This window comes from Macrotis lagotis, chromosome X, assembly GCF_037893015.1.
Source record: "Macrotis lagotis isolate mMagLag1 chromosome X, bilby.v1.9.chrom.fasta, whole genome shotgun sequence".
Classification (NCBI taxonomy): domain Eukaryota; kingdom Metazoa; phylum Chordata; class Mammalia; order Peramelemorphia; family Peramelidae; genus Macrotis; species Macrotis lagotis.
The window spans coordinates 118551964-118568637 of NC_133666.1; the positions used below are offsets into that span (position 1 = coordinate 118551964).

General features: G+C 34.1%; 1 protein-coding gene across 1 annotated transcript in view; it reads right to left on the reverse strand.

The window, feature by feature from the left end:
- Positions 1–16674, reverse strand: part of SHOC1 (shortage in chiasmata 1) — a 138542-nt gene that overhangs the window by 41554 nt on the left and 80314 nt on the right. Inside the window, exons 14-17 of the mRNA XM_074206097.1 lie at positions 10610–10741; positions 9832–10008; positions 5381–5485; positions 3207–3397 (exon numbers count right to left, since the gene is read on the reverse strand). Of these exons, the coding sequence (XP_074062198.1) occupies positions 3207–3397; positions 5381–5485; positions 9832–10008; positions 10610–10741 (605 nt within the window). The remainder of the gene's footprint in view (positions 1–3206; positions 3398–5380; positions 5486–9831; positions 10009–10609; positions 10742–16674) is intronic.

The following is a 16674-nucleotide window of genomic DNA, read 5'->3' on the forward strand; positions in this document are numbered from 1 at the left end:
TTTTAGCCACTGTCTTGGACTCAGGTCTATAAACAAAAGCAGAATAAGAAAGGCATTTTTGTACATGACCAATGTAAGATTATATTTTGCTTGACTGTGCCTATATGATACCAGAATTCTCTAGTTTGGTTTGTTTTTTCCTTCAGTGAGTGGGGGAAGTAAGAGGGAGAAAAACATGAATGTTTTGATAATATAAAATAATATTAACAATATCTGAGAAATCAAACTGAGTTGAATTCTTGGTTTTTTTAGGTTTTTTTTTTTTTTTTTTGGCAAGGCAATGCGGTTAAGTGCCTTGCCCAAGACCACACAGCTAGGTAATTATTAAGTGTCTGAGACTGGAATTGAACTCAGGTACTCCTGACTCCAAGGTCGGTGCTCTATCCACTGCACCACTTAGCTGCCCCCCACCCCCGAGTTGAATTCTAAACCTGCAAGAGAAGTCTATACTACTGTGTGGATATAGGTCCTTTGGGAGTAAAATCGTGTAGTTGTACATTATATTCTTTTCCTGCTTCTATCTCCTTCCTTTCCAGAAACCCTCACTCCCCAGTACTGGCAGCAGGAGAATCAGTGATAGAATAACCACAGAGTGCCTGGCAGGAAGAACCATATGACCTGAGAGATGGCAATAACTTGGGCATCAGTGGAATGGCAAGAGTTCCAGGACTTGACTTCTTAAAGAGAGGGAGGGAATTAGTCAAGGCTAATTACTAGCTCTCTAGAGAGAAAAGAAGTTTCTTTTGAATTACTGAACTCAAAGTTTTAGAATGATGAGAAGTAAGCATATGTCTCTGAGATTAGTGGAGCAGCATGATTGAGACAAAACTGGGAAAAACAAACCTAGTTCTTGCCCTTTATGAATCCCTAAGTTGTGTAGAACATCCCAAAGATATTCTAGCTACCCCAAGGTCAAATTTCTTTTTCAGGGGAGTCCCAAATCTTAGCATACCACTATAAGTCTGGAAGACTGGAGAAGTTGGACTGACGTAGAGACAAGAAAATCAATATTGTGGTGTGTTGGAGCCAGTTCAGATATGTTCTCCAGAGCTTAGTGTTACATTTTCAGGGTATTTACATGTCAGAAATTGGCTAACACCTCAAATCAGGGCTTGATTTATTATCTTGCTGATTGTGTAGACTTAAGGTAATGGAGAAAAATAATAATGCAATTAAAATTTTAAAGTATGTCTAAATACATTTTTTGGAGGAAGAGTCAGTTGTTAAAATATTGATCAGTATGCCCTTAGTTATCCTTGACTATTTATGGGCTCTTTTTTGTATTATAGAAATGAATTTTATATATCATATATGTAAATATTTTTCATATACATATATAAAATATAGTTGTTCAATCATTTCAGTTGTGACAAATTCTTTGGGATCTCATTTGGGGTTCTCATGGAAAAAATACTGGAGTTAATTTGCCAGTTCCTTCTTTAGATCATTTTACAGATAAGGAACTAAAGCAAACAGAGTTTAGTAACTTGCCCAGGGTGACACAGCTAGTAAGAATGTGAGGTCACATTTGAACTCAGGTGTTCCTGACACCAAATCCAGTGCTCTGTCTATTGCATTACCTAGCTACATAGATAGACAAACAGAGAGATGGATAGGAAGTTGGATGGATATAAATATATATATATATATATATATATATATATGAATAAATAATTAACTTAGTGTTCTTTATGGGGGCTAAGTGCCCTTTTTTACCCATATGCTCACAGATCTATATAAGCTGTATCAGACATAAGCTATATTCTGAAGTTCCTGGAGGACAACCTGGATAGGGATACAAGCCAAAGAGTAATTCATGAGGAGCCCCTCCGATTGAACCCTCATGAAACCTGGGATTCTGGGTCATAGCTTACATTACACTAGTTATAAGAGGAGAATAACTAATAAGTATCTAGTCTTGCAGTGAATTCACTTTATTGCTGAAGGTATAAATTATCAGTCAAGATAAAATCCACTTAGTGTGTTTTTAGGGATAGCTAAATTTACTTATGTAGGATGAGAACTCTAGGTACTATTGTACTTTTTGAAGTTCAGCTGCCTTTTCTTTAGTTCCCATGCCCAGAATTTCAAAAGTATAGTTCCAAGGTGCAGCTTTCTGGCATAGTGAATACAATGCCGGCTCTGGAAGACTGAGCTTCCTGAGTTCAAATCCAGTCTTACTTACTGGCTGTGTGACCCTGAGCAAGTGAGGAAACCCTATATGCCTCAGTTTCTTTATCCATAAAATGAACTGGAAAAGGAAATGGTAATCCACTCTAGGATCTTTGCCATGAATACCCCCATGAAAACTTCAAATGGGGCCCAAAGTTTCAGACATGACTATTTGATTAAACAATAACAATGTGAATCTAATGTAACCTCCTACCAGGTAATCATAAAAAAGTAAATTATAAGCGATTATAAGTATTATAAGAGATTATAAATATTTTGGGGAAAAATTGTATTTGCAATTTGGCTCCTAACTCTGTGATTGACATTGGACAATTTATTTAATTTTGTATTTGGTTCATCATATGGTTCATCATCTGTAAAACATGGGGAATATTTATACTACGTAATATATAGGATTTTGAGGGTTGAATGAAATCACATATAGAAGACACTTGGATAACCATAAAGTATAAAAGTAATTTGTACAACTTTTTAATACTAATATAACTTTAAAAGTGCTTTCCTTATAACAATCTAATTAATGTTGTTAGTATTAAGTTTTGCTCTCTCTTCATTTTACAGATGAGAAAACTGATATTCAGAGAGTATGAGTTTCTTGCTCATGGTCACACAGCTGAGAAGTGACATTGATCAGACCTCTACTCCCTTGAATTTTTTGATTGTATTACACAATATTTGGAAGCTAATAAAAATCCTGTCAATAAAAGTTATTCTTTTTTCATTGTGAATGATGACATTACTCTAGAATGCAAACTACATTTTCACTGAGCCAGACTCTGTGCCAAACTGAGAAAATAAAGTTACTTAGCTACATGGGAAAAAAATTTCTCATATGAATTGTGACTTTTTCCAGGACTTAAATTTCTTCAATAATTCACAACACTATTAAGTAAGCTCTTTTCTAAGTGTAAATTTAAAATTTGTCTTATAAATTGATTATTTAAACAAAGATTGGCAGCTAATCTGAATATGAATCCTAGTTTTTTAAAGAACACTTTACAGAAGTTATTTACCTTAAATTGCTGTTCTTTGGTATTGTTCATTTGTACCAAATGTAACATCTGACAATATAACTGCTGTTCTTTGTGGTTGGCTTCAGGCTTTTTCTTCCTGATAAACTGTACAATCTCAAGCTGTCTCCAAATATTATCCAAACAGGAACCTAACATGCTTTTGTAGACATCTTTTGCTTTTAGTAAATATCCTGTTATAAACCAAAGGAAAAAAAGGTTACATAGATCTTTTTTTCTTTATAAACCTTATAGTAAGCAAACAGGAAACTAAGAAAAAAACAATAAAAGTCATTGAATGTTTATTTCAATTTTTGTGGTTATTTTTCAGTTTTAAAGGGAAACTTGAAATCTGAGTGGTTTTAATAAGATATCTCTTATAGATCATCTTAATAACTAAATTAATAATGAACTAAATTGAATCAAGGGAAGAATTATGAGAAGGAATATTTTACTAAGTTGAGGAGAGTATCTAACCTATATGTCTATAAACTATCTTTTTATAATTTTTATAGAATTGTCTATAATCACGGTACAACATATATGCATGCCTCAATCTTTCATATTTTTAGAGAAAAACAATTCTACTACATGTATGTGGGAAAAAATAATTATATATAGGATCTTGTGGACAACCTTAGGAAAACAAATGAGTATAGTGACTACTAATAAGTACTAATAAACCCAATTGGTTTGGTAATTAGGATTGGTACAAAAGCTTTAATGTGCAATTTCTACCCTGGGCCAATTTGCACCTCTTAAGCACCATTCTTTTGGCCAACTATAATTATGCTCTACTTAGAGAAATAATGGATGAGTTTTATATGTACAGCAGTTCAGAACTCTGAAACTCAAATAATGCACTAGCCACAGACTCTCCTAGCAGAGGGATTTCGGGGATTTCTAATTTATTTTTAAGACAGGATATATTTAGAAGTATCCTGTCATAATAATATTAGATATGAAACAAACCAAATTATAAATTATATTATATAACATATAAATTATGTACTTTATTAAACTATATTTACTAAAAAAATTTTAAATCTCAGGTTTAACAATTATAAAACACAGTATTTTAGAAACATTTTTTCAATATGTGAAATGAAAAAAATGGTTTAGTTTTATCATTCCTGATATGTTCTAATGTATTATTAATATAATTGTGGCTAAATCAAGATATTCTTGCTTGATAAAGAGGAACTTGCTTACATTTTATGCATATTCCACCTAAATTATGGATAGTAAATCAACAAATATTTAATAAATATCTGTAATTGTCTCCTTGTTGTTCCTTGAACATGACACTCCATCTTCAACTCTGAATTTTCACTGTATGTACCCCATGCCTGGAATTCTCATCTTCCTCATATCTCCAGATGCCATGATGTTTTACAGTTTAAAAACTCTTATCTTTTACAAGAAGGCTTTCTTGAGTCCCCTTAATGTTAGTGCTTTCTTTCTTAGTTCATTTTCATCTTATCATGTATATATAGTGTTTGCATGTAAGATATTTGTATGTAGTCTTTCCTATTAGATTGTGAGCTTTTTGAAAGCTGGAATTATTTTTCTGCCTTTGTATTTCTAGAATGCTTAATAAATTCTTGCTAATTTTACTTGTAAGGCAAGGGTTAATATTTTTTATTTTTTTAAAGTGTTAATGTTAACTGTTAAAAACCAGCATGAGAATTAAAAAGGTATGTCCCCATATATTCACCTCTGACTTAGGGAAGTTTAGAGTAATCACCTCAGGTGTTCATATGGACAATTTGTGCCTGACTTGTGGTGGAGCATTCTGAGCTCATATTGGTCTAAAACACACTGTAATTTATCTCCAACACAGTGATGTCATTTTTGTCTTCTTCAATAATGAAGGACAAGAACCAAACAACCAGGGAATTTCTTAGGTTTATGATTCTAATTATTAGACATAACATTTTTCATTTTAAAATGTTAGCCAATTAAAATAAAATTAAAGAATAAATACAAATGTCTATCCTTAGTTGTTTCAAAAATACACAAAACATGGATTATAATTTTTAAAATGTTGCAAAATTTCCCAGAAAATATTCATATTTCAATAAATTGAGGATATTTTAAATGATAATTTCTGGGTTAGATGATGTCTTATTTTGATAAGGTTAAAAAATGAAGAAATGAATTACTTTCTGACTAACCCAATGCTGTGTCCAAAGTACACATTAAGAGGAGATCTCGAATTGTTACCAAAAGATGGACCAATGCTGCCTGTTTGAATATTACTTCTCTTTCATCATTTTTACCTAAATAAGAAAAAAATAATAAAATATATATGTTAGAACAAATGTATGTGAATGCTTAAATCTCTTATAAATGCCATTCCTAATATATATATATATATATATATATGTATGTATATTTCCTAATTTTTCCCAAGTCAATTGAAAAATCAAAACGTCAAATAAGCTTTTGCTCTTTATAAAGGAGGGATCTAAGGAGATAAATAGGGTTTGCCTGGCAAAGGATTAGGTTGGATCACTGATCAGGATGATCTTTCTAGGAAAATACAAAGGGTTGACCAGGGATCAGCTATTTTAGGAACAGGCAAGCTGTGATTAGAATCTGAAAGTGGATCCTAAAGTAGAGGAAGTGTCAAATGAAAGGTAAAATACTTAATATCATTAGTCATAGCTAGGTTTAAGAGGGCAAGTGATTGACATCGCTGACAGTCACAGAAAGAGTAGGAATTCAAAGTAGAAAACCCAGTTACTAAAGGGGTTGAAAAATAAGCAAAGAAGCTAGTTGCTGAGAAACTTGAATGCAGTGACAAGAATAGTGAGCACCTATACTCACCTGATAAGATTCCTTGATTAGGGTAAGGCTTGACTTTAGTACCTAGGGCAGGATGATGCCTACAAGTAGGAGTTAAAGTAATCTCTGCTACTAAGTTACATAGTTGAAGAAGAGGGGATCCAGTGACATTTGGCCCTGTATTTAGTATGACAATTATACCTGTGCTTTATAATTCTACAAGCCTTCAAAAACTCAGTCCTTACTAAAATAATATCAAATCCATGAGAAGCAGAAATCACATTAAATTAAAGGTAATTTTCTGCTTTTGCAGCAACTCTCTTTCCTTTCATAAAGAGTATCTTTTGTAATTAAAATTTTCCATTTTTTTTAAAAAAAAACCTGTTTTAGGAGAAAGAGAAAGATCAGAGAACCATGTCTCTAAGTAAAAGAGATAATGATGATAATAGCAGATGACAGTGAGAAAAACAGAATAATTCTGAATTTTTTCTTGTTCTCATCTGTTCCAAGGAAAATGAACTCCTGATTAGAAAAGACAGAACAAAACTAGTCCCCACAGAGTGACACTGAAGATAAATGAGATATTAAAAGCATTTAGTTGCTCTCAGTATATTCAAGGAAGAAGATCTGAATTATGGTGGTTAGAGAAACATTTACAGCTGTAATTACCAAGTTGTTATTGATTTTTGATTATAGAGAATTAGAACTGTTGTTTCAGTCCTCAAAAATGGGAAGAAGGTAAGAGTCTATAAACTCTAGCTCATGAGCTTAAACTTTTACTCCTGGTAAAATTATAGATTTTTAGTCTATTTAAAAGTCTTATTTCTTTTTAGTTTTTTTTTTTTTTTGCAAGGCAATGGGGTTAAGTGGCTTGCCCAAGACCACACAGCTAGGTAATTATTAAGTGTCTGAGGTCACATTTGAACTCAGGTACTCCTGACTTCAGGGGCAGTGCTCTATCCACTGTGCCACCTAGCTGTCCCTAAAAATCTTATTTTTATTATTTTTTGACATCTTCATTTCTGAATATATATATACACACTTCCTACCTTTTCTCCCCAGGAACCCATCCCTTGTAACAAAAATTTAGAAAGAAAAAACTATTCAGGAAAACCAAACAACATATCAATTCTGCTTCATGGCATATATATGCAATACTCCACAGTCATAGTCTCTCACTTTGTACAAGAGGAAGATCCATTTATTCAACTTTCCTTCAAAGACTATTCTTAAATATGACTATTATATAACATTCAGTTTCTAGTTTTGGTTCTTTTTACATTGCTGTAGTCAATGAATATATTTTTTTCTGGCTTCTTATTTCATTCTGTATAAGTACCTATAATTTTCCAGATGCTTGAAAATTTTACTCTTCTTGGTTTCTTATAGTTCAGTAATGTTCCATTACATATGTCTCACAATTTATTTGGTCATTCTCAAATCAATTGACATTGATTTTGTTTATAATTCTTTGCCATCGGAAAAGTGCTATGAATTCTTTATACTCATAGGTATATACATAGGTGTATATATATATATACATACATATATATATGCATATATATATACATACTTGTTTATAAGTACATATGAGAATTGTTTTTTCATGTCTTTTAATCACTTAGCACGAGGGGAAAGAATCTTAATATTATATATAACCACTAATTCTAATAATATTAATTTATATAGTAGTAACAATTTAAAAAGAAATAACATTGAAAGGCATATAATATTTGATCAGTGCAATAAAATGATCAACTGTGATTCCAGAGGGTAAAAGATAAAGTATGCTACTTATTTCCTGAAATAAAAATAATAAGATTCAATATGTAGAATAAGACATTATTTTTTAGACATGGACAATGTGGGATTTTGTTTTGCTTGATTTTACAATTTTTTTGTGGAGGGGAAAAAGGGAAAATATGATGTTAATGGGAAAAAATAAATTGTAATTCACAAAATAAAAGAGGTTTAAAAAAGCAATTATTAAACATTCACTATGAACCATATCACTAAATGTGAGGGACACAGAAAAATTGAGAGCCTCTACTCAAACCACTTATATACCTATTGGGACAAACAACATATAAAAAAAAATTCAGTTTCAAGGGGATGGAAAAAGCTGAGACTCCTAAGAATACAACAATGGGGATAGATAGAGGCCCTAGGCTCCTTAAACTAAAAAATCAGTAGATCAGATAATATTAGAGATTTGCCTAGAAGTAGGGTAGATAGTAAAGCCTAAAAGAACTTTAGATGTAGTGACAGGACCGATGTTCCTCTATCTCATCAGAAGGAATAAAGCTGGTGACTTCAATTTAATTCAAGTTATGAGAATAGTCAAACAACTCAGAAGGTTTTTGAATGACTGTGGTTGTTGAAGGAGGAAGGCAAATTTTCAAGAAACTCCCAGTGACAGCAGGTCTTTTAGCTGCTAAACTGTCCTCTGGGTTCTGGCAGAGTGGGAAAGGGAGAGGGAAACATTAGTAGTTGTAAGTCTTAACCCCTTGTTGTTCTGATGAGTTTGATATGGGAGAAGTATAATTGGATAAAAATTTGAAAAACACTTTGATTACTGCTTCTTCTTCTAAACATTCACTAACCATTTCTTTCTTTCTTTCTTTTTTTTTTTTAGGTTTTTGCAAGGCAAATGGGGTTAAGCGGCTTGCCCAAGGCCACACAGCTAGGTTATAACTGTCTGAGACCGGATTTGAACCCAAGTACTCCTGACTCCAGGGCCGGTGCTTTATCCACTATGCCACCTAGCCACCTAGCCACCCCTTAACCATTTCTTTAATAATTCATTCTAGAACTTTTCCAGAAAATATCATCAAGCTCACTAGCTGAAAATCTATAGCCTCTATTGTCTTTCTTGAAAATCAGGACATTTTCCTGTCTTCAGGTATGGTGATCTCTCTCCTATTCTCCCAATGCCTCAAAGATCGCTAACTTATAGTAACAATAGTAGGTCAGCAGTCACATCCACCAATTCTTTCACAGTATCATAGAATATAATGTTCCAGAACCTGGTGACTTGAACATGTCAAGATTAGACAGTTCTCTTACTATTCTTTGGAAACATGGGGTTTCAGCTCTCTTTTGGCCATTTTTCCTCCACCCTTTCCAGGTCAGAAGTTATTCTCTTTGAATAACAGAAAAAAGAAGCAAAATCAAGAGTTGGGTAGTTTTTCCTTCTCTTCATTCTGCAGCTAGTGGACAGCTGATGCTCTAGTATTACTAGACTTAACAAATCTAGTGATATTCAAAACCAAGTATAGAAAATATATGCAATACTTTTCTAAAAAAACCATATTTTGCTAATTCTATATAGAGTTGATAAAGTATACACACACTATATGTACATATAGTGTGTGTACATACATGTTATACATAAAATCAGAGGAGTACAAATTTAGATGAGACCTATAAGATTATCTTAATCTAATACCCTCATCTTACAGAAATAGTTGCTGAGACCCAAAGAGGTTAAGGAACTTGTCCCTGATTCCACAGGTGGCAGAATTGAGATTAGAATCCAATTTCTCTAACCCCAAATTCAGTTCTCTCTGGCATGTATCTTACCAAGTTGCGAAGGCTTTGAGTATGGACATGACAATAATGGCATCTCTGCTATCTGAGGATCAGCCTAGAATTGTAGGTTGGTTACCGGATTTTTCAGCTCTAAAAATTTATGAAACATTGTGGCTTTATGAACTTTATCATAAAGTAAACTTACCAATACATACATACAGATAGATGCTTACATGAACAGTATACTACTGTTCATGTAAGCATCTACCTGTATATTTAAAGGAATACAGCTTATACTTTGACTCACCTTGAAGAAAAATATCATTTATTATTTTTTCTTGCTGTTTTAAGAAAAATCTAGTTTGGTCAAAGCCAAGAGTAGCAAATTTCCAGTTTGATGTAGGAAGATTATCTTGGCAAGCAAGTACTTTTAATAAAGGTGTAGCTACTGCTTCTAAGAGACTGTAGGCTTGGCACTGGCTATCTGGAAAAACAAAAGTGGCAAAGTCAGGTTTGGTACTTGTTGGATTCAGAATTATGAAGAAAAAAAGACTAGGTTTATAAGAGAGCAATTTCATATTTTTAGACGGCATTTACAGATTATCTAATTCCACATAGCACTGTACAAAGATACTTTACAGTTCTATTGCCTGCTCTCCCCTATATATTAAAAATTTTAAATAGATAATTTGATATGAACAACAGAATAATAATTTTAATCTAATATTTGAACCAATATAAGTTATTTTAACCAAAAACAAATTAGGGGTAAAAGATAAGTCAGAACATTTACAAAGTTAGCAAAGGAAACTAACAGTTTTATTTTCTCAGACAAATGTAGGAATTTAATTTAAATGATAAAAGAAAGATGATTTGGGGGGGGTGGGGAAATGGAAAGCATTCCAGACATAAAGCACAACTCTGGAGAGAACGTTAAGGTACTAATAGTGAACAGCTGAAAGGGACTTTGAGCAGGTACAGTTGAACCAAATGGAGGAAAAGTGATATGATAAAAAAAAATAGGTAGTCTTGGTCATCTTAGTGAAGTACTTTAGAGTTAAATAAACTTTAAATCTGTAACACACCTGTTGCTTGAATTTCAATGACATCGTTCATCACCTTTTCTTGATTTTTCTCAGGAGATAGCTCTCCATAAACAGTAGGACTCTCTTCTTCAAGAGTCAGAGTATATTCCTCTTTGATTTGCATTTTGGATTCTAAAACATAGTAAATTTGAATGCTGGTCAGGCTCATGTCATAAATTTGCTAACCTCTTGGAATCCCAATTTCCTACCTGTTCAAATAAACTGATTGATTCCTACTTTCTTCTAAGTTATAGTAATGATTAAAAATACTAAAAATCTTTTCAAAATGTTTTCATTGGAGGAGCAGTTTCTTTTTTTACTGCTCCATACCTCAACACAAAGAACTGTACTTATCATAAGTAATTACCATGATATGGGAGTGTAATTATAAACACATAAGCTGCTTTGGAAGATGGAGATTATATCTGATTGGTTTTAATAAGAAACTGCTCCTCAAATGAAACAAGTATATTAAATGATTTGTCTATGATTACATAGCAACTGGTAGAAAGGCAGGGCTAGAAAGAGAATTAGAACCCAGGTCTCCTGATTCTCAATCTACATCCTTTTTTATCTATATAATATTGTAATAAGAGATCAAATAGCATAGTGAATAGAGAGTAGGTACTGGAAAAATGAATTCATTCAGGTCAGAGTTCAAATCTCACCTCTTCACAAATAAAATGGCTATGTGAACCTGGGGATGAGTCTCTTAATGCCATTAAGCCCCCAGAAAGCCCTTGAATGAATGAATGATGTATTAAGCACTTATTATGTGCCAAGCATTATGCTATTATCTAGAAATACAAGGATACTGTTTTTGCACTTAAGAAACTTAAATTCTAATAGGGAAGAAAACACATAGAGAGTAATGATGAAATCAGAGGTTGTTGCTCATTCTTCATTCTCAAAGAGGATCAATGGCATCCTAAGGGTGATGTTTTGTTGTCATCAGTCTAAGTCTCTTCTCTAGAGTCATCAGAGCTCAGTGGCAAGACAAAAGTAAAAAAAGACCCAAGATTAAGAGTGTGACCTCAGTCTTTGTAATTTAAAGTTTTTCTGAGGTCTTAGTTTATCCAAGGCAAAATTCTTCCACTGACTAAGGGAGAGGCAATGGTGTTAATGATGGCTTGATAAACCAATAATCCTTTTCAGTGACCAAGAGTAAACCCAAATGGAAATGCAGAAACAGTGACCTTGAAACTAGCTTGGCTCAAACCAGTCTGGGTGGCCCTACAGCTAGTCTTATTTTCTTGTATTCTTAGAGAAATCCTGTTTATCTTAGTCTATACTCGACACCCTGCTCATTATGCATTTCTTGTTTATTATCAGAGTCCAAATACACAGATAAACAGACATTTCCAAAAGGACATGGAGACAGGCATGCCCAGACATGCGTATCCAAACTGACAGATGTGACCAAATGGATACACAGACAGGCATGTCCAGAGACACATGTGTCCAGACCACTGTACAGGAAGGCATGTCCAAACTGACACAGAATCAGGCAAGTTCTCCAAACAGACATGCAGACAGACATGTTCAAAAAGCCACATGTTACAAACTCATACAAGGCAGGTGTGTCGAGACTGACATGTGTGTCCAAACAGACATGTATGTCCTGGCTGTTAGGTGAGTCCAGACTGACACACATATCCAAACCAACACACAGGCAGGTGTGTCCAGAATGATACATGTGTCCAAACAGCCATGTGCTTTCCAGACTGACATGCAGACAGGCATGTTGTCCAGACACAGACAGGCATGTTCTCTAAACATACAAGAAGGCAGGTGTGTCCAAACTGAGAGGTGTGTCCAAATGGACACATATTCCCAAATAGACACACGTGTCCAATCTGGCATATGTACAGGCCTAACCAAACAGACCTGCGTGTACAATCAGACATTCAGGCAGGTGTATCCAAATAGAGATGCATGATAGTCATGATAGCCACCCAGGATCTGGAATAGACTTTCTCAAGAGCTCTGTGTGAGCCATTTTCTACATGGTCAAGTCTCCAAAACTCTTGTCATTATGCATTATGTAGGTAACATTCTCATTATTAAGATCCATCAGAAGGTTGTAACAGTGTCCTTTTTTCAACAATGTGTTATTTTGCCCATTTGAAACAAATCTCTCCTTTGCTTTAGGGCAATGATTGCCTTAGCCCTAAGAAAGCTGATATTGCTTTCCCTAAGCCAGGACACTGAACCCTTGTTTTCTCTCCTTACTGTCCTCCTTTTTTCTTCCCATCTTTGATCCAGAGTCCTGTACCTTAAGGAGAGAAGTTGTAATTCCCTGTTACCCCAATTCTCTCTACTCTTCTCACTAGCAGTTGCTGAGAATACTGCTTGAACACTGACAAAGAAGAAATACTTAGTGCTCTGTTGGAAATGTTTAGTCTATAACCAAAGATACCTGGTCCTTCTGTCACACGCAAATAGACTTCACTGGCTTGTTTCTGATAGTATTATTCACTTTAATTCTGCATTGCTAGAGCCTAATTTCTAAGTTCTATCTCAAAACAGATGAAAAAATCTTGTTCTACTCACAATCTCCGGTCTACTCGCAATCTCCCGTCACCTGGATTCACGCTTCACACTACAAACTTGCTGTTACATCTTCAGATTCACTTAAAAATGCCAGTCCCCAAGATGACTCACCCTAAAACTCTTCTGTTATCACCTGAGCTGTCACCTGTGGTGCTGTGATCCTACTGCCTCTTCTGTTTAACTGGCAGATTTTTTACATAAAAGTTAACTTTATCAGATTAAGTAAAGTTAATTTCCAGCACTGAAGAGGTCATAAGATTTACCAGGTAACTATGAAGGAGGAAGCTATAGGACTACGTGTGAAAACAAGAGGAGACTTTGTAATTTTTACTCTGAAACCAGAATGACTACGGAATTGACTTATAGAGACACAGCTCTTCTCTCTCTTCCAAATGAAGTGATATTTCTATGATAATATGTTAAGAGTATGCTGAAAAGAGGTCAGAGTAATGAAACAAAAGACTATTCACATCTGATGAGTTTTTCAATATTGTTATGGGCAAAGTTTTCTGTGATGAGCCCCCAACTTTCTATTCCAAGTCATCAAGGAAAGTTTCATAGTTTGTTTAATAAAGGACTATACCAAAGACCGTAGATCTGCTTGGATCCCTAGAAAGCAGTTAACCTAAAGGTTAAGATAAGTCATTTAGCCTAACTTTAACCAGTGTCTCTCTGGTTTTGAGAGTATTTTCACACATTCACTTTCCATAGAAAATCCCAGAATATGATTCTTTTATTAATTTAAAAAAAACATAATTCTTCTATTATATTTATTAATTTCTATTCATTTGTTTAATTATTAATATTAAGTTATTTTATATAAAGGAAAAGACAATGTATAAGCCCAATGAATATAAAGGATGACTGTTGGGGTGGCTAGGTGGCATAGTGGATAGAGCACTGGCCCTGGAGTCAGGAGGACCTGAGTCCAACTGGCCTCAGACACTTAATAATTACCTAGCTGTGTGACCTTGGGCAAGTCACTTGACCCCATTGCCTTGCAAAAACTTTAAAAAATAGGATGGCTGCTTTCAATGATTGTCATTTTTTGAATGCTTAACCATAATGCTAATGGCATCAAGGTTATATGAGAAACAACTTGAACTTGTTTTAAGCTATAATCAGTGGAACTTGTTGTATGAGGTGGAACCTCTTGGAACTATTACTTTAATTTGATCCTAGTTTGAAAGCAAGTAAAATGTTTGACCTTGGTAGGTTGCTCATAAGATATGCTGCCTTTGCACCTTCAGATATTCAGCAGGTAGATGACTTCAGATTGCTTGGAAAATCAAAAGAATTGCCAAAAGAAAGTACTGGTAGCATCTGCTGGACTTACTTTCTCTATAGCACTATTTTCTTTTGAATGTGAAAGTTACCACTCTGCTTGCTCTTGGGCTTTGCTATGAAATCCCTTTTTTGATTTTGCCTGGAATCAAACAGAGCTAAGGGAGTTTTATCCCATTTTACTTATTTTTAGTCAGTATGATACTTTCAGGTCTAGATCTAAAAGAAGAATTTTAATATCATTTCAACAATGTCCTTCTACCTCTAACATCACACTTCTCTGACTGTAATAAGGGAATTAAAAAGGGTTTTATAATGAATGAATATAATAAACTGAACCTGATGACTTCCATTTGATTAAGATAAAGATTTACTTGAGTGGAAGAAATTTAAGATATTAAAAGCTCAATTGAGCAGTAAGCTTCAACTGGAATAGGCAACAGATGGCATAAGAAATTGAGAATGATTTTTTTTACTCTGTCAAAACTATGTGAAATATTGCAGATAACAAGAACATATGTAATTTAATGAAGTCAGGACAGCTGTGCTTTCTTTGATATTCTTGTCCTTTTATATTCTATATCTAGTTTTTCTCTACAATGTAAACGTTATTAATTAATAATTTATGTGAAGGCACAAAAAAACTTTACTTAAACTATGTTTTGGTGAGGAAAGAACAAGTTTAAATTTTAGCCTTTTCTCTCTCATTCTTTCTCACCACTGGGGTAAAAAAGGTAAACTACTATTTCACATTTGAAGTCCAACTCTTGGGGGCAGCCAGGTGGCGCAGTGGATAGAGCACCGGCCCTGGAGTCAGGAGGACTTGAGTTCAAATTCGGACCCAGATACTTAATAATTACCTAGTTGTGTGACCTTGGGCAAGTCACTTAACGCCACTGCCTTGCAAAAAAACCAAAAAAGTCCAAATCTTCCAATTAAAAATTCATGAATATTAAATTCAACTCAATGAGCATTTCTTGAATAGTAATGATGTCTCATTATAGAGTTGGGGTGGCTAGTTGTTAAGATCTAAGCTAGCAAAGCTAAAGCTCTGGAAGATTCCAACAGCAGCACAATGTGATCATGATAGACTATGTTTGCAATCTGAGGACCAATGTAGGAAGTATGGAGAGGCTCTTCATTAATATGAATTCTTTGCCCCTGGAAAAAGCTGAGAGAATAAGCATTTATAAAGAACCAATCACTATGTGAAGTACTTTACAAAAATTATCTCATTTGAACCTCACAAAAATCCTGGGAGAGAAGTACTATTATTATTATTATTATCCTCATTTTACAATTAATGTAACTAAGACAAAACAGAGGTTAGGTGATTTGTCCAGGGTCACCTAGCTAGCAAATATCTAAGGTTAAATTTGAACTTAGGTCTTCCTAATTCCAGGCCCAGTACTCTAGACATCATAGTGTTCATGACAGCCCTTCATGGAAACCCATAACATAAAGTGGAAGGTAAAATAATTTTCAACGTAATTAGTTCCTATTTGCGTCTATAGTAATGATTTTTTAAAAAGTCAGGAAAAGGGGTAGAGGGTGCTAAAACAACATAAATATCCATTTTATAAGGTTTTTAGGTGGTTTTTTTTTTGCAAGGCAATGGGGTTAAGTGGCTTGCCCAAAGCCACACAGCTAGGTAATTATTAAGTGTCTGAGGCCGGATTTGAACTCAGGTACTCCTGACTCCAGGGCCAGTGCTCTATCCACTGTGCCACCTAGCCGCCCCATAAATATCCATTTTAAAACCTATATAAATATTAACTGTTCTAAATGTGAGCTCTTTGTCCAATGAATGAATGAATATATTAGTAGAGGAAGTGAAACACTGATACTGATTTTCTCATTATAAATGAAACTAGAGGACAAAATGAATTTAGAGCTAACAAAAAAGATTGCTTACAGGGTTTTCCTGGAGAAGCAAATAAAACCCTTGATTTTATCACATATCCAAAGAGAACATCAACCATCATTTCATGGGATAATTATACATATTGTCTTGCTACTTTCATGATAAGCATTTGCAAAAATAACATCATGAAGCTAATTTCAGCTTATTTGCCAATATCTATTGCAGGGAATTAGAAATTCAGGAAAAACCTATGAACCTCATAAGATGTTCCAAATTAAATCAACATATGTTCTTTGGAATACAATAGCCACAAAGTTAATAGAGTTGGATCTAGAATTAGAAGACTCAAGTGATATAGGATGAA